The 19,207-nt window shown below is 41.7% G+C and overlaps 1 protein-coding gene across 9 annotated transcripts in view; it reads left to right on the top strand.

Annotated features, from left to right (window-relative positions):
- The window catches only part of ADGRG6 (adhesion G protein-coupled receptor G6), a 99,111-nt gene that overhangs the window by 68,784 nt on the left and 11,120 nt on the right, over positions 1-19,207 (top strand). For all 9 annotated transcript variants that reach the window (XM_083434788.1, XM_083434782.1, XM_083434786.1 and 6 more), the window contains 6 exons: positions 4,000-4,127; positions 5,137-5,405; positions 10,601-10,715; positions 11,903-12,186; positions 14,926-15,027; positions 18,724-18,876. In XM_083434788.1, the coding sequence (XP_083290914.1) occupies positions 4,000-4,127; positions 5,137-5,405; positions 10,601-10,715; positions 11,903-12,186; positions 14,926-15,027; positions 18,724-18,876 (1,051 nt within the window). The remainder of the gene's footprint in view (positions 1-3,999; positions 4,128-5,136; positions 5,406-10,600; positions 10,716-11,902; positions 12,187-14,925; positions 15,028-18,723; positions 18,877-19,207) is intronic.

The following is a 19,207-nucleotide window of genomic DNA, read 5'->3' as shown; positions in this document are numbered from 1 at the left end:
TCCTCAAATTCTTCCTAGACTCGAATGAGAAACATGGGTCAAAGAGATCGTGGCCACTGTGAGAACAGGATGCAGGACTAGATGGGCCATTGGCTTGATCCAACAGACTCACCTTGCAGTTTTCAGACAGGTTATTAAGAACAAGGTTTAAGAGAAATAAAAGGGAAAAGACAAAGCCGTGTGTTGAAAAAACAAAGCAACGTTTCAAGTTCAACGGACCCAGAGATAGCCCATTGTTTTCAACTACGACACCTGTCACACCTGGCCGTTGGCCCAACAAAATTGACTACTCCTAATCTGCCCTGTGTGGCTACTTACATTTGGGCATATGTTCTCCTCACAAGTAACATAGCATCTAGATCAAATGGATAGGAAGGAATTTTGAGAGAGAAAGGAATGCTTGCAACATCCAGTTTTTAAGGGCTCTTGACCCAGGTAGGATCTGATTCACAGATGGTTGTGAGCAGCCAATCCTGGGAGTTACACATAGTGTTGAGGGATAGAGGATGAAGTAATCAAGGTGTCCGTGGCAAGGACTGTCACAAGTTTAAATTATTGCCAAAGTGGTCCAGCTTCCCTTCATGACTTTTTTTTTTAAAAAAAAAATCTTGCCCCATCAAACTACCTTTAACTGAGGTAAAGAAACTGGGTGGGGGGTGGGGATCATGTTAAATATTGAACTTTTATTTTTTTAAAAAAAGTCTGGCTGTTTTCATAAACTGAACAAGATTTCTTAGGGTTCTTAAACCCTCTTCTCAATAATTATTTCACTTTAGCTGATATTAATATTCCATGCTTTCTGCTGTTATTCTTCTACCTAGGAAGAAAATTAGGAAGGTACATCTGATTTGATTTACCTGATTTAAATAGGTTTTTTAAAGAGCTATAAATATTTGAAACACCAAGAGACAAAGTGTAAGAATTGTCTTTTTCTTCCTTGCATATGATTTATGGTGCTTTAGAGCCACAAGGTTCAATATCTGGCTTCCGCAGGCCTAGTAATATATTAGCTCTTTTCACATCTTTCATGAATTTAAATATGAAAAATATCACAAGCCTTTCTGTTCCCTTTTCAGGCTTCTTCTGTTCTACTTTTGCATATTTGTGGGGAAAGGGGGCATTCTTAATTTCAATGTGTCCTTTCTCCGGCTGTGAGTGCTTTTGTGGGAGAGTCCGAAGTGAGGAGAAAGTCGTCATAATCCTGGCAGTATTCCAGTTGGAGAATTATAATATTTTTCTGGCATTTTAAATTGCCAGTTCTTTTTCTCCTAGAGATCTCGTTTGGATTTACATATAATAGCACCAGCCTAGCAAGGATCATTGTATGCAGAAACATATGCAGCTTCTCAGTCTACACCCACATATGATTAGTTATGGAAGTTATGATGCAGTGATATATACCATCGCACCACAGGAATCCATTCACCTTCCCTCTCCTTCAACAGGATGCTAGAATGGCAGGCAGTGGGAAAGACCCTTTGACATACAAGTATATGTCTCATTCATTACTGTGCACAAAGTCCACTGCCTTTGGTTAGGCTCTAGATTAAAATAACACTTCATCAGTAAATGATGATGCACATTCACTTGCATCTGCTTGTTGGATGTGCAGGGAGCATGAAATGTGAGAGGTTATCAACACTTACTCTAAAACAATTAAACAGTGGGTTCAACTGCATGATTTCTAAGATCCCCCCAACATTCTGTGAATCTCATAATGCCGTAATTTCAGTTTACATAAAACAAAAAATACTGTTGCTATTCTCTTGCTTTTTAGAGCTAATATACAGTTACTGAAATGAGATGTGGGGACTGCTGAAAAGGAAAGCAAGGAGATGGCCCATTTCTCGGTTTTAACACTTTGTGACATTGTAGTTGCGTGGCGAGTCCCGCCTCCCCCCTTGGAAAATAAAGACACAGGACACAGCATTTAAGGTTAATGGGCGGAAAAGGCCACAACTTTATTGATTGCACGAATTGAGCGGTATTGGCTTAGGCATTGGTCCTGTCAACTAACCGGCTTCAGCCTGATTGCATGAAGGCCAGCAAGGGTTAACCACCAGTGGGGGAGTGCTGCTGATGTACATCAACTAGGAGCTCCCCTGGGGTCACCGCTCGGGGGCGTGCCTTAGGCCCACACCTCCATAGGCTTCGGACAGGGCAACGCCCCCCGGAATCCTTTACCGGACTAGAGGGAAATCCTTGGCCGCGCCGGCCCCAAATAGCTGATTGGCTGGACAGGGAGATGACGCGCCCAAGGATTCCCAGTCTCACGGGGGCTGTGAGCCAGCCCCTGCATGCATGGGGAGGGCATGGGCCCGCAACCCCACCTCCTCTCCAGCTCGGAAGTGGCTTTACTAGATTGTGGGTTAAGGTAAATTGTAAAGTTACAAGGCATATTTATGTTCTGAGAACATAAACAGACAATAAAGGAAAACAGGACTATTGCCAAAGGGGAACATTTACTCTGTGGCAGAAGTGTTAGGTGAGAATGGTGAGGATCACACAGTTAGATAATAGAATCTTGAAGGAACTCAGGCAGGAAGCCACAATGTCTCTGAAATCTTAAGGGAAGAAGATGAAATGCTTGGTCTTTGTTGACTTCATCCTGGTAGAACTTGTCACATTTGATTTCAAAAGAGGAATCTTCCCCAAAAGGAGAAGACTGGTAAAGGGGAAGTTGAAAGGCAAAGCCAAGAGGGTCAAATAACTCCAAATTGGTTGGGAGGTGTTAAAAAACTTGAGTGTATACCGCAGATTAGAAAAGATGCCGGAAGAGCCAAGAGGACACCAGTGTGATTAATGAGCAGAGTCAAAGAAGATTCCTTCACAAAACTGATGTCAGTAGGCAGGAAGTTCCAAAGTATGGATGTTACCTCACTGGAAGAATGATTTCTTTAAAATGGGGAACAAGTATTATGTGGCACCTGTAACTGCCTGATCCACAGATCAAAGTACTAGAGTGAACTTACATGGGGGAAGGTGATCTTGCAAGTAAACTGGTCCCAAGCTGTTAAGGGTCTTATATGCTAATAGTAACACCTTGAACTTGGCCTGGTACCAGATCTGCAACCAGTGCAGGTCTCTAAGCCGAGGTGTTTTTTGCTGACGGTCTCGCTCCTACTTTCAGTCTTGCTGCAGCATTCTGCGCTAACTGCAGCTTCTGGATGAAGTTCTGTACAGAGCAAATTGTGCTAATCCAGCCCTGAAGTAGCCAGTGCATGAACTGCTATGGCCAAGCTCTCCTGATCCAGGAATAGTTATTGTTCCAAGATAGTCACAGATGCTCAAATGACCCAGCCACATAACCGCTATAGTCAGTACCCTCTAAAAGAACACATCCCAACAATTCATACCATTTAGCCAGCCTCCCTTTGTGTGAATTCCACGCCATCTTTCACCTGCGTTTCTGCAAACATGCATCATTCCCAATCTTACACACATGACATTTTTCCTGTACAAGGATTATTTCTATGTAGGAAACATTGGTTTCTCAATCTGTATAGATGTGACATAATTCTCAGCTGCTCTATTAATGTGGAGATAATCTTCATGTAGGAAATTGCCATGTGTGAAGGGGCCGTTTGACAGATTTTCTGAACATTGAAACAAACGTGATCCTGCTCACACTATTCACAAGGGAGGAAACCCTGGCTCCTAAATGTAAGGAGTTCTAAGGAAATGGGTTCTTGCATGTGGAAGGATTTCCCACAATATAGTTCTTGAGATCTGCATAATGACATAATATGAACAATAGAGGTTTGTATATTGATGCTGTTTCCAGCTGTTACACTACTTACCCTCTGAATTTTTTTTCTTCTTCTCAGGAGTTGTAGGAAGGAAGCAGAGGTGTGACAGTTATGCACTAAATATATCAAATGCAGTGTAGCCAACAGTCTCTGGAATTTACCTACATTTTTGTCGCAAGAGAAAAATATTTGTGCTTCTCAAAAAAACCTTATTTCCAACAGTTTATATCTCTTTTTGCTTTATGTGTAGGACCTGCCAGGAACCGCTCTACAAATAGATACTGAAAACACCAAAGTCCTCACTTTTATAACGTACATTGGTTGTGGAATTTCTGCCATATTTTCAGCTGCAACTCTTCTGACGTACATTGCTTTTGAGTAAGTATTTTGTCATAACAAGTCAAATAATTGTTTTTAATTCAATTGGTAATCTCAGTGTCAGGAGCAGATTTAAAATTCAGATTGTGATCAGTGAACATGATAAATTGGAGCCGCTTTATGCACCATAAACTTAAAAGGTGTCTAACCTTATCTTAAAATCTGCTGTGCTAGCAATTAGAAGTTACGACAGGACACAGACATATATGTGGCATTATGCCAGTATAGGGAAACAAAGCGCCTAGAAGCAGGATGGCGAAAAGACTTTAAATCAGTTAGGAATTTAAGAACACTTAAATGTATGTATACACCATATGAAAACACAGGTTTCTGTAACACAATAGGCACTTTTGGCACTCAGACATAAATCTTGACCCCCCCCCCCCCTTTGGATAAATAAGATCCAAGTCAAACAACAAAAGAAAAAGCTAGCCGCTAAGAAACCAGAGTGATTAATTACAAATAAATAGAGATGTTGTTTTCATATGGCAGTTGCAGTTCACTAATAACTTTAAACAGTAGAATAAATGGCAGATGTAATGAACAGCTTTAGCAGGGGTGGCTAGTCTACAGACCACATATGACCCTTAGAGATTTTTGTTGTTTGTCCCAACATTTGTCATTTAAATTTGTTTAATTCTGTTTTTGACTGGATGCTATGGGCTCCCTGCTGTGGTGTCATAAGGTTTTTTGCAGCTCCCCAAGGCCCAAATAAGTCAATATCAAATAAAAATAAAAGTATTTTTTATTACTGACCACTCTTGTGGGTGCCCTTCTGTGATTCTGTTATGCCAGAAGGTTTTTGGGTTCCCCAGACACAAACCCCTAGATACAATGCCACACCCAGTCCAACATAGACTTAAGCCTATTCAGTAAGCAGGTGAGCACCTACCTGCATGTTCATTCATGGACTCAGCAGTTCAGAAGTCCAAAGAAGACCAAAAGTTAACCTTAATAAATTGGAACCTACACTTTGTTCTATTACTATTTGCTGTCTATTTATCACCAGAAAATTGCGAAGAGATTATCCCTCCAAAATCTTAATGAATTTAAGCACAGCCTTGCTTTGTCTCAACCTGGTCTTCCTCCTCGATGGCTGGATTGCATCATTTGATGTAGAAGCCCTTTGCATCGCTATTGCTGCCCTGTTGCATTATTTCCTTCTGGCGACCTTTACGTGGATGGGCTTGGAAGCTGTTCATATGTATATAGCTCTAGTAAAAGTATTCAATACCTACATTCGCCGATACATACTCAAATTTTGCATCATTGGGTGGGGTAAGTAATACTTTTACATTCTTTTTTAAAAAAGTAATCTGGTTTGATTACAGTTCTCTATTGGCTACAGCTCCTATTCAAGTCAAGGCTGGAACTACTAGGAGACGACAGAAAAACTAGTCTTATGTTTTTTTCTCTTCTTTTCTTTCCACCCTTCCCCTCTCTCACACACACGCACACTTTTCTCTTTCTTTCTTTCCTTTTTGCTGCAACATGCAGCTTACAATGTTATGGCATTTAAAAGATTCTTAATTCCCTTCTCTCTTCTTTTGTGTAACTGTCACTCTGTACATTATTCCCTCAATCCCCAAATCCCAAACAGAAGCTTTTCTTGTGAAAGGATGGCATATCATTGCTTCTAGCTGTCCTCTGGATCTGCTTCCATTTACCCACTATTGGTATAAAGGTAAAGGGACCCCTGACCATTAGGTCCAGTCGTGACTGACTCTGGGGTTGCGGCGCTCATCTCGCTTTATTGGCCGAGGGAGCCAGCGTACAGCTTCCGGGTCATGTGGCTAGCATGACTAAGCCGCTTCTGGCGAACCAGAGCAGTGCACGGAAACGCCATTTACCTTCCCGCAGGAGCGGTACCTATTTATCTACTTGCACTTGACATGCTTTTGAACTGCTAGGTTTGGAGTTGCTCGGACCGAGCAATGGGAGCTCACCCCGTCGCAGGGATTTGAACCACTGACCTTCTGATCGGCAAGTCGTAGGCTCCTTGGTTTAACGCACAGCGCCACCCACGTCCCATGTAGTGGCAGCTCTTGTGGAAATATGGCTTGCTTATGCTGAGCAGTGACGGAAGTGATGGGGTAACCATTCCTTTGCTGGAGGTGTTGCTTGGTGGGAGAAGCAGTGAAAATGCAGCTGTTCAATACCATCAGTATCCAGTGTGGATACAAGCCACACTAGCAGCGGCAACAGCAATGGTTAAGGCCTGGTAGGCGACCATGTTCCATCTTCCTCCCAGGCCTTTGATTAAGATTCCCTCCAGCTGCCTGTGTGAGGTGATGCTGCATTTTTTATGGGCTAGCATGTCTAAGGTCATGGGGGGGGGGCATTTTCCTTCATTTCCCCTTCAGATCACTATACCTCCTTTTTAAAGGAGTATCATTATTATTTTTATTATTATGCATTCACCTTTCATTTATTGTCAGATGCCTTGGAGTCCTGTAGTCACATAGAAAGATAAGTTATAAATGAATGAATGAACTCATCTAAAATAGTGCAGGCAACTCCTGCACAGTACTGCTCCATTCAACCATCATCTCCACTGCCACCAAGTGACACCTTTGGGTAAAAGTAAAAGCATGAGGCCTCTCTCCTCTTATCTTCATTTAGCAGGAACAACCATATATTTCATTCATGCCACATAGTGACTGATGGCAGATTCACACAGGTTCTTGTGTTTTGCGGTGAAACTGCTTGTTTTCAGTCCAGGCTTAAAACCTGGTGAATTAATCATGTGCAGTTTGTCACCCATTACCATTTTAATTTGCACAATGTCAAGAACCTACCTAAATTGTATGAATGGTGATGTGTCAAATCATAGGGGGATACACATCAAAACTGACTAGTTCACCTGACACATTTTGAGCCTAGAGTGAAAATTAGTAGGATTTCCAGGATTTCAGTAAGCATAAGAGCTTTATGAATTGTCGCTGTACTAGGAATTGTACATGACCATTTGGCACATCAAGTTTGTACTTAACTATTTGACACATCAAAAATTTATATAGTTCCTGATTTTTTCAATTTATTGGAATCCTATTCCAAGCTCCATAGATGAATTCTGTAGGACATTTTTACATTGATAAAAGTGGGAATCTCTACTCATCCTTTCCATGGCAAATTACGTTTGATATACAGTTGAGATTAAACCAACAACAAAAAATTAAAGATCATATTGGATTCCTGTTTGTTCAGCTAGAATAAATATGATTGCATAAAATACATATTGTTCCTGTCATTCTCCAGGGAATGCAATTATTCATAACTTTGGGGATTGCTCCGATTCCTTTGGGCAGGGCAGATAAACACAACAGTTTGACTTTAGATGAAGTTTGTTCTTTTACATTTATTCATGTAATTCCGATTTATTTTCCCAATACATGGAATTTGACTAAGGGCCAGCAGGGGTGGTTGCACAGAAGTTTTCTGATTTGCTCAACATATAATTCTCAGGCATTGGAAGTTTCACTTAGTTCCAGATATTTAATGCTTGTTGGAATAGCTTGTTCTTTCAGGCTTAAAGAGAAAGTAATGTACTCACAAATAGATATAAGCAATTATTGGGGGAAAGCTTATAAGCTCAGATCCAAATATCCTGCTACATAGGTAGAAGCCACTTCCAGGCATGGAGAGGAGGTCACCGATTTCACATGCAATCATACATCCATACATAGACATCTACAGTTCCCCACAAAGAGTCCACAGGTCTCAGAGGCCTGACATAGAAGGTTCGAAATGGAGGCTACCAAACTCCCACCTCCCGCAGCAGGTTTTTTGGATTCACGTCATAGGCTTTTGTTTTAATATGTATTTAATGTTGTGTGTATGTGAAACACCATTTGCTTGTATTGTTTAACAAATCAATTAAAACAAAACATTTAAAAAATTCACTTTAATGGGGAGCAGACAAAGGAATTATCTAAAGCTGATATTGTAACTCGGAGAAGGAGGTAGGCATTCTGAGCTGAGTGACGTTCCCAGAGAGCAAGGGATATACATGAACCAATTGCAAAGCAGTAATTTTTATACAGTGGTACCTCTGGATGCGAACGGGGTCTGTTCCGGAGCCCCGTTCGCATCCTGAAGCGAAGGCAACCCGCGTGTGCACAGGTCACGATTTGCTGCTTCCGCGCATGCGCGTGACGTCATTTTGAGCATCTGTGCATGCGCGAGTGGCGAAACCCGGAAGTAACGCGCTCTGTTACTTCCAGGTCGCCACGGAGCATAACCTGAAAATGCTCAACCCGAAGCTACTTTTTGACAACCTAGGGGCCTAAGGAGCACAAAACCTAAGATCCATATATCTGTCACATGGTCAGTGGTAATTCTTTCATTATTAAAGCTAAAATAAAAATTACCCATGCAGCCATAAAAATGAATTCTTTCAATCTCATAAAGGAATAGACTACAAATATGAAAACATTCTTTGGATCTGAAAAATATTAGCTGTGCATGTGAAAAAACACCATATTATTGGAACTATTTTACATAGCTTTTGTATGCCTCTTCTTAAAAAGTGTGCCTGGAGTTCAAAAAGGTTTCTGAAAACACTGCAAGGGGGATACAATTTTCATTATTAAACCATCTGTTGTTGTTTAGTAGTATTCGTGTTCAACTCTTTGTGACCCCGTGAACCAGAGCATGCCTTGGAAACTCACTTTCTTCTCAAAGCTTCTCCTTTTTTATGTCCATGGAGTTTTCTTGGCAAAATACTGGAGTGGCTTGCCAGTTGCTTCTCCAGGTGGATCACATCTAGTCTAAACTCTCAGCTATGACCTGTCCGTCTTGGGTGGCCCTGCACAGCATAGTTCATAGCTTCTTGGGGTTCTTCAAGGCCCTTCGCCACGACAAGGCAGTGATCCATGAAGGGGTATTAAACCATCTAGCAAAGGACAATTCTGATAACTTACTCTAGAGTTCATAACACAAGGTGTCTGTTCACTTTTTTCTGCATCTAGAACTTTTGGGTTCTGAAAAAAGCTGCAAAGGCCTGAATGCAACCATTGTGTGCAAAATAATGCAAAGCAACACAAGGCCATAAAGCAAATGAGTACAGCAGTAATTTGAAAGCAAATTTCACATAATTAAAATTGGCCCCATCATTGGCCCCCATTACTAAGACGCTTTCCAAAAAGATCCAGCAATCATCTGGAACAGTAGGCAACATTTCGCGATCAGTTCATTGACTCTGCATACTTGAGATGCAAGGTTCACTTGAATATAATTTTCTATAACGTGGTTAAACAAGCCCTGAGGTCTTATAATTCCTTCTAATATTGAACCTGGGTGGTCTGGTATCTGTCAGTGTAACATAGAAATGGATCCAGGGCCACCCACAGACAAAGTAGTGGTTTCTACATATTCAGTATTCCTTTGATATTAATATCCTGAATATTTTACATACATCTGCCAACTTTCCCCACTTTACAACAGTTACCTTTTGGTAAACACTTGTCTTTCTTTGGTGATCGCTCATGGCCGAGTAAGATTGTCTTCCATGAACACAGTCTTAATGGTGTGTCTGTAAGTGACTGTGGAGGCCAGTTCTGGATACACACGTCCTTCTACAGTGGGGACATAGGTTTCCTGGCGGGAGTTGATCATGGTGAGGATTTGCCAAATGTGCCTTCCTCTTAGCTCGTTTCCTGAGTTCATTCTTCTTCAAAGTCCATGACATCTTTGGGTAAAGGCTGTTTCCCAATATACTGCATTTTTAATGAGCCAGTGTGGTGTAGTGGTTGAGAGCGGTAGTCTTGTAATCTGGGGAACCGGGTTCGCGTCTCCGCTCCTCCACATGCAGCTGCTGGGTGACCTTGGGCCAGTCACACTTCCTTGAAGTCTCTCAGCCCCACTCACCTCACAGAGTGTTTGTTGTGGGGGAGGAAGGGAAAGGAGAATGTTAGCCGCTTTGAGACTCCTTAAAGGGAGTGTAAGGCGGGATATCAAATCCAAACTCTTAAGATTTGCCTAGGTAGGCACTTGTCTTTCTCTAGTGAATTGCATACAGTAGTCACTGTATCTCATGTAATTAGAGTAACACACTGAAGCTACCTACTGGAACAGCATGGCATAAAAATTAGGTCCTTAGTATTATTTCATTTAGCTCATTCTCTCATATTCAATTGTACTATGTTGGGCAGAAACAATTAACTTAGACTGATTTGTACTACACTACAATGATCGCTAAGTGATGCATTACCTTTTAGTAGTCTTTTGCTTACCGCTAGTGAATTAGAGTTCATATTAAGCTGTTACAGTAAAACATTGCTGTTATGATAAATGTATGAAATTGGATGAATGCCTGAATTTTGAGATACGTCATTGAATGCTGACAGTGCTCTAAATGGGCATTAACAGAGATATAAAACATCATTACAAATATAATTTAAATGGTACTATGACCTAGTATGGCAGTTCTTGTATTCTTTAAAGTTATACTGTTATGTTTCCTTTTGCTACAGGCTTACCTGCGGTGGTTATAATAATTGTTCTAGCAGTCACAAACACAAATGCAAATAGTATTTACAACAAAGATCTGTATGGCAAAAATACTAATGGGCAAGGTGGAGATGACTTGTAAGTATTTTGTATATGACTTGTAAGCATTTTACATGAAGTGGGTACAATGTAGGACTCCAATACATGCTTAGACTTCCATATATGTACTACCCTGCTGTCTTCTATGAGTATGAAAGAACAGTGCAGCAGCAGCAGCATTTAATTAGATTTCTTACCTGCCCTTTACCATGAGGTCCCAGGGTGTGTTACAGTTTAAAAATACAATATTCAAATCAGTTAAAACAAATAACAGTCAAGAGAGTAGTGTGGATCAGTATATCTAGATTTATATCTATATAGCAGGTGATAAAGGCCAGGGTAAAAGGTTATGTCTTCAGCAGAAAACGAAAATGAAGGTGCCAGATATACCTTTGTGGGGAGGGAACTCTGCAGCTTAGTGACTACCACAAAGGATTTCCTCTCTCAGGCCACCACCTGCCCCCAACCTGAATTCTGAGGACAGTGGAACTGGCAGTAGGGCCTCCTCTGCCAATTTTAATACCCAAGATAATGTTTGGGGCCTAAGTCATTTAGGGCTTTTAGACACTGATATGACCGCCTTGAATTTAGCACATGCACACACACACACACACACACACACACACACACACAACCTCCTGCAGATCAACAGATGCTTAGAAGTTCCCTTCAGGCTTCTGTACTACACTGGTGAACATCAGAGGGAATGGGAATGTTGCACTCTCTCCCCCCCCCCCGTCCCCCCCATGCACCTTTTTGCTCTCATGTGCACAGGCTGAACACATGAGAAGCACTTAACATTTCACACGGGTGTATAATGAAGCTGGAGGTGTTTTTAGCTGCAATGCTGAATTTCACTGGGCTAATTTCAAGCCATCAGAAAGTGTGTGATCCTTTATTTACAATTCGATTGACCATTCCAGTGTAACTGTCCAGAACAGGCTGTTTTTCATCTCATGTCCAATTCATGTTGCCACTGCAGTGTGCTCACTGCTTCTAGATGGTTGGGTCTCATGCTGTAGCAGTCATATCTGCATACAGAAAACACATGGAACAGGTGAATAAAGAGATTACTTCTGAAAGCTCCACCAACCTGAGGACTCAGCCATGAGGAAGCAGTGAGCACACCACATGAGTAATGTATGGATCAGCCCATAATGACAAAAGTAAAATAGACAACTGGTTTAGTAACAGCAGTATTGTAACAACAGTTTATTTCTTTACAGCTGCTGGATAAAGAACACTAGTGTGTTTTATGTGACCTGCGTTGGCTACTTTGGAATCATGTTTCTCATGAACATTGCCATGTTTGTTGTGGTGATGATGCAAATCTGCGGGAGAAATGGAAAGCGAAGCAATCGGACTATGCGGGAAGAGATTCTGAGGAACCTCCGTAGTGTGGTTAGCTTGACCTTCCTACTAGGCATGACCTGGGGCTTCGCTTTCTTTGCCTGGGGGCCATTATATCTGCCCTTCGTGTACCTCTTCTGTATTTTCAACTCCTTGCAAGGTAAGTGGAGCTCTATTTGGCAAAAACAAAATGAAATTAAGAGCAACCTAGAGATGGTAAATATAAAAAGCCCTCTCTGTTTGACTGCTTAGGCCACACACCACTTCTCCCCTGACCATGTCCCCCACTGGCCTTGCTGCATCCCCTTATTGAATGCCTTTGCCCAGTTGGAATGTGTATATATGATAATTCCTCTTGCTTGCCTAGATGGAGGGGAGAAATTGAGGGGGTACCACAATCTCTAGTCTACCCATGAAACCAATACTAAGCTTCCTGAGGAGGTTATTTATTCAAACAAATAATTTTCAACATCCCATATTTCAGCTGTTTCTCCTGCTCTCTCCCCATTGTATGAGCTTGCCTTTCTTCTGCTTGTTCCCTAACTTGTGTAACCAAGAAACTGATTTCACTACATGTTGCTTCTTTTCTTTTTATTTAGTTTTGAATATGTACCATATTTAGTATCAAGGTTATTGTCACACAGAAACAATTCCGATATCTGAGACAAAAGCTTACATACATCATGCATCATTTTATTGAATCATCAGGCAGTTTTTCCTCCTAAAAAGACTGATCTGCAAAACATATTGCATTCAAAGAAAGCCACAGGCCAAAAATTATTCACCAGAGCTACCCAGAGGCTTGACTTTAATGGAGGTGCTCATGGAGTGTTTATGGAGAAGGGTGACGGAATCTGGGTTCCAATCCAAAGCTCAACAGAATTATTAGAGGATGTACACTGGAAATCCAATGGTAGCTCCAAAACAAATTCAACATTTACAGCCTTCCCAAAGAATCCAATGCTCTTAGGGAGAAATATGTTTCCAGTTTAGCAGATCACCCTAGCAGTGTGTATTAGTTAGTTATTCAGCTGGTTAGAATGACTTAAAGCAGGCATGCCCCAAGTCTGTTTCGGGGGCCTAATCTGGCCCACCGGATGGTTTAATCCAGCTCCTGTAGCAGTTTATTTTCTGGGGTAAAATCCTAAAAAAAACCCTCAACATCAATCCTAAAGAAACCTCAACAACTTCAATCCTAAAAAAAAGTTTAACAACTTTGGGGTAAAATAATAAGAAAAGCTCAACAACTTCAATCCTAAAAAATGTTAACAACTTTGGTCGGCCCTCACGGCCCTTCACTTCATCACATCTGGCCCTCTTTGAAAAAAGTTTGGACACCACTGACTTAAAGTAAAAAAGATCTGGAATTATTCATTCTTGATATTTTTTTAATAGTGACATTTATACAGTGATATTGTTAAAAGATGCCACTATATCATAGGTATGCAACTCTTAAACAATTATGCTGCTATGCATATCTAGTAGGCTAGCACACCACCGTATGTTTTTAACATTGTACTAATGTACTTGCTAGTATGTCCAAAGCTAACTAGGTACTAGCTCAGCAATCTTGGCTGTTTCTCTCATAAATGCACAGGTAAGATACACTCACAGGTAGAAAACACTCATTAATATGCTTGCATAACAATCTGAATACTGTACAAATCTTACTCTACGGTTTTGTGAGGTTGAGGCATGGCATCCTCAAATTAAGTAAGCAATACGATCCTTTTTCATTTCCTATTTCTATTATGCAGTTTTTTTCTTCCCATATTCTGTTTTCAGTGCTAGCATGCAAAGATAAATCAAATTATATTAATCTCTCCTTTATAAAACATATATTCTGATAATTTCACTTCCACTGCCCTGTAGAGAAATAAGGAGCCTTTTTGCCACTAAATTGCAGTTTTCCTTTTGACCAAAACAAAGCTGGTTAAGCCACGCCTGGTATTTGCCATGGCAGAAGAGACAGAAACAGGCTCAGCTCATAATTTACAGCCAAGCAGCTTCTACCTAATCTGTGAAGCTCAAGATACTGTTTCTTCCCAGCCTGAGGACTCAGTGGGATACAGCCTGGCAATTAATAAGGGTGAAGGGATTTCTTTACAAAATGTGTCTCTTGCAGAGGCTTTTCATAAGAGTATACAGATTATCTCTCCTTTGGTGGCATTTGTGAGCCAAGTGAGCATCCAGAGCGTTAAAAAGTCACTTCATGCAACAGGTTAAAAGCTGTAGTCCCTGTGAGAGCCACTGGATCCGTTGCTCTCAATTCAGATCTGTAGTGGTGTCAAAAGATGTCTGCAATGTCTCCAAGTTTTGTTGCTTCTCCAAATGAGGACTTCTGTATGCAAACACCCTACATTGGACCTTTGTTGTTGCCCACCTATGCCTTTGCAGCAGTATGTGGTAGATTTTTTAAATCAATAATTTATTGAAATTTTCCACTATCTCGAGCAAAAATATTCAAATAACAGAAATAATAGGCAAGTGTTAAAACATGAAATTCAGATAAGAAAGGCCATTATCTCTGTTGGTATCCTGAATAAAGTTATCATGAACAAAATAAGATGCTAATTTTTTTAATTATGTGCTGTTGTGAAATGTACCTATCATTTGACCTAATTAGCCAGTCTGCTCACTGTGAAACCCCAGCCCATGTGTTGGAGGAACCTAAAGGAAGCAAACATCTTTATATAAGAACTAGAGGCTTCATGCTGCCATTTCTTAGAAATACAGTAAAGCATTGGGAAATTATTTGTACTGTCCTACAACAGCAAAAAAAACAAAAACAAAAACAAAACAACAACAACAACAGAAAATCATTCTCTGTAAATTGCTTTCTCTATCTGACAATTGTTATGAGCATTGAATTATTTCATTCTTTTCACTCTGATTTCAGGGTTATTTATATTTATATTCCATTGTGCCATGAAAGAAAACGTCCAGAAACAGTGGAGACGTCATCTCTGTTGCGGTAGATTCAGGCTTGCAGACAACTCAGGTAAATAAGCTGCTTACAATGTTTTTTCATGAGGTCTCCCGTGCTGGCAATGACCAGACACAGATATACTCAACTCTAGCAAGGCATTGTGTTTCCCTCACTTCACACCTTAGAAGCATGAGTGGAGGCGATTGACTAATTACCCAGTATACAGTGGTACCTCGGGTTAAGAACTTAATTCGTTCTGGAGGTCCGTTCTTAACCTGAAACTGTTCTTAATCTGAGGTACCACTTTAGCTAATGGGGCCTCCCGCTGCCACAGCCGTGCCATTTCTATTCTCATCCTGAAGCAAAGTTCTTAACCCGAGGTACTATTTCTGGGTTAGCAGAGTCTGTAACCTGAAGCGTCTGTAACCTGAAGCATCTGTAACCCGAGGTACCACTGTATATGGCGGGTTGTTTGTTTATTACCAGCCTTTCATCATAACATCCCAGGGCAGGTTACAACCATAAAACACAATGCTGAAAACAGTTTAAAACAACGTATAGTCTGATTCCACACACCCCTCCCCCAATTTTTGGTGTTTTTTATTGTAATCTTTCTGGGTATTGTTAGAGAGTGAAAGCTGAAAGGGTCAAACACTTTGCTGATGTTGTCTTCATTGTCACTGGGTTAAATCTGAGTCTATCTTTTAAGGCTGTAACAATATTTTCATTGGGTGATTGCGTGGAAAATGCAGAAATTCCTCCTTTTGTCCAGTAGTCATCCTTTCACTGCTTGCTATTTAATTAAGCCCAGTTCTACTAGAACTACGTCGTAAATATTTCCTGGAATGGGTTATATATATATTTTTTAGGAATAAGAAAAGTTAAAATGATCCACTGTAATAGTAGTACCAGGAGGCTCTGCATGAATCTGTGCCACTTTTTCTATATGGCCTGAACTTCCAAAAAACTGACCACATGGCTTAGAATATGCTGTTTGTGTCCTCATACAATTCAGGGAAGTCAGTGGCTATGTTCCCAAGACTGGAAATGTTTAAATACTCTGAGCCTGCCCACTGTGCCCAAAATGAGAAACATTCATGCTTTCTATCCTGATTGAATCTTGGGGCAGATGGAGATTTTTCTCAGACTTGCTTTTGTGTAGTTAAATAGCTTCTTTTGCATGTTTGAATGCTGGCAAAACAGAGTGTGGCTTATGAATCAGATACACATAAAGGATCTTGGAATAGTTCTTTTTTTTTTTTTTTTTTACAAAAAATCCCCCATATCCTTTAGTATGGCCTTGTGTAATAAGAGTTGAAAAATGTAATTTGGCTACAAAGTGTCCTTATAAAGTGAATGCACATATCTGGTTGAAGTCTACAAATATTCATCATAAACAGTAAAATCCACCCAACTATTAAGTTCACTACGAGACCTTGTGTTTGCCTTTGGCTTATTTTTCATAAAAATAAGAATAGAAGAGGCAGAAAGATGTTGTACTGAGAACAACAGCCTTTTCCCATTAAAGGTTTTCCTATCAGCTAAAACTTGTTGGACATTTTTCTCCCATTAAGATTATTACTGTTCACCAAGATTGATCTTTCAGCACCTTTTTGAGGCTTTGCCACATTTATTTCTTTACTTGTTCACTTACTTAGCTGCCCAATAACACACACTCACAAAAATTAAAAGAATAAAGTACTATATTAAAAATGCAATATAAAACAGTAAAAGCAGCATTTAAATTGGTTTCTCTGGCAGGTATACAATAAACCATGAATCATAAGTTTGAGAGTCTCAGATTAAAGCACAATTTTTTAAAAGGCCTGGGTAAATAACAAGGCCTTGACCTGATGCTGAAAAAGACCATAGCGATGGTGCCAGGGGAGATAGCCTGGACAGGGTGTTCCATAACTATTCTTTGCTTCCTTTGATCTTTTGGCATTGCTCCCTTTCCCTCCATTATTTTTCATAAAGCTCTGATTTCATTATCCTGCAGTAGAGTAAATTTTGCCAGTGTATTATACTAGTAATGTTATGAGTTTATGGAAGTCAGGCATCCTAAATTTCTGGACACAGTTAGTGTTAGTTTCTTGGTGCCAGACCCATGTGTATAAAGCTGTGTGCTAGACATTTCTAATCCCCTGGAATCAGCGAGTGTGAAAGCTAATTAAGCTAGGTAAGGATTCTGTGTTGAGATGAGTCATTAAGATGACAAAGGAGCAACAGGGACTCGGAGTGAGACGGCAAATAGGTGAGGCCTTTCTCCCTCAACAGGTAAAGCCAGAGCTTAGAGAGGTTAGAGGTAGGAGTAATGTGACCGGAGGAGTAAAACAGCAGGCAGGGCACAATGTTGGATGTCTGCTGGAATCCAAGGCTGCATCTTTGGGAGAAGTAAAACCCTCTTGGGATGCTGTGAAGCCCTTCATCTTAGACTGAGGTTGTATATATGTTATTTACACAGACCGTATTTTTCGCCCTATAGGACGCACTTTTTCCCCTCCAAAAATGAAGGGAAAATGTGTGTGCATCCTATGGGGCGAATGCAGGCTTCAGGAGAGCCGCAGCGCCAGGGGACAGCAGGAGGCAGAATGCCGCCATCCCGCTGTCTCCCTATGTGGTTTGGAAGCTGACGGTGGGGAGATGCGTGCTACTCCCCGCCGCAAGCCCCGCAAGCTCCGGGGACAGCGGGGAGGCGCAGCGCGTCTTCCCCCTGTCCCCGGACCTGATCTGAAGGCTGGCGGCGGGGAGAAGAGCGCTTCTCCCCGCTGCCTGCTCCACAAGCTCCGGGGACAGCTGGGAGGCGCAGCGCGTCTTCCCCCTGTCCCCGGACCTGATCTGAAGGCTGGCGGCGGGGAGAAGAGCGCTTCTCCCCGCTGCCTGCCCCGCAAGCTCCGGGGACAGCTGGGAGGCGCAGCGCGTCTTCCCCCTGTCCCCGGACCTGATCTGAAGGCTGGCGGCGGGGAGAAGAGCGCTTCTCCCCGCTGCCTGCCCCGCAAGCTCCGGGGACAGCTGGGAGGCGCAGCGCGTCTTCCCCCTGTCCCCGGACCTGATCTGAAGGCTGGCGGCGGGGAGAAGAGCGCTTCTCCCTGCTCCCGGCCCCGCAAGCTCCAGGGACAGCTGGGAGGCGCAGCGCGTCTTCCCCCTGTCCCCGGACCTGATCTGAAGGCTGGCGGCGGGGAGAAGAGCGCTTCTCCCCGCTCCCGGCCCCACAAGTGCCTGGGGGGAAAATAAATTTCTTTTTCTTTATTCCCCCCCCAAAAAAAAACATGGTGCGTCCTATGGGCCGGTGCGTCCTATGGGGCGAAAAATACAGTATATATACATAAACCAGATATCATAAAGACACCACAGTCTGTGCTGTGCCTTATTCCCAAAAGGAAGCACAAACCCTGGGTAAGTGCTTAGAACCCCTGGAGACTTACACCACTCTGAGGTTGGGGTGATGTGCAACAGTATGTAAGTTTTGCAGGGTGTTGGATTATGGTATGTTGTATTAGTGGCATTATACAAGTGATGATAGGGTAAGTAGAGGCCACTCATGCGTCCAGTGTAATGTGCAAGGCTAGGTCTTGGGCATATCCCTACACAGGTGGAAGTTCTACATCTCATCCCATGGGAGATGCATGAGTTCCTACCTTGCATGCTAAAAATAAGCACACAAGGAAGAAGTGAAAGTGACTGGTGCTTTCTTTATCTGTAGGGCCTGAATTATTTTAAGTTGAAATACTGTTACAGACAGCTTACATTTTTTTCATTTCATTTCAGACTGGAGTAAAACAGCAACTAATATAATTAAGAAGAGCTCTGACAATTTGGGGAAGTCCTTATCTTCCAGTTCCATTGGTTCTAACTCAACTTACCTGACTTCTAAATCAAAATCTACATCCAATACGTACCTTCAAAGGAGCAGCCATTCTGGTGAGTCATGTAAAAGGAAATGTAAGTCTTTAAACTGCAGCAATTCATTCTGAGATCCTATGATCATTTGATTTAATTTAGTATGGAGCCTTAGATAAGATAGCTTATCCCATTACCTCCTCTTACCTTTGTAGCCCCTGAAAAGCCTCCCGGGGGGGGGGGGGGATTAAGGAGCCCTCTTGAACAATGTAGGATGTGGGCTGGGGTTGCAAAGGAAAGAAAAAATTGCCTCAAATTGGGACAATTCCCACCCCAGCGGTAGCCTTTGCCAGCCCACATTGTTCATTTACTCACATGTGTCAGAAATTGTAGGCATCCACCTAAATCTTTC

The sequence above is a fragment of the Podarcis tiliguerta genome (genome assembly GCF_965153285.1).
Source record: "Podarcis tiliguerta genome assembly, chromosome: 3".
Taxonomy (NCBI): domain Eukaryota; kingdom Metazoa; phylum Chordata; class Lepidosauria; order Squamata; family Lacertidae; genus Podarcis; species Podarcis tiliguerta.
The sequence above is the reverse complement of the archived record's forward strand: the minus strand, read 5'-3'. Positions and strand labels throughout refer to the sequence as shown.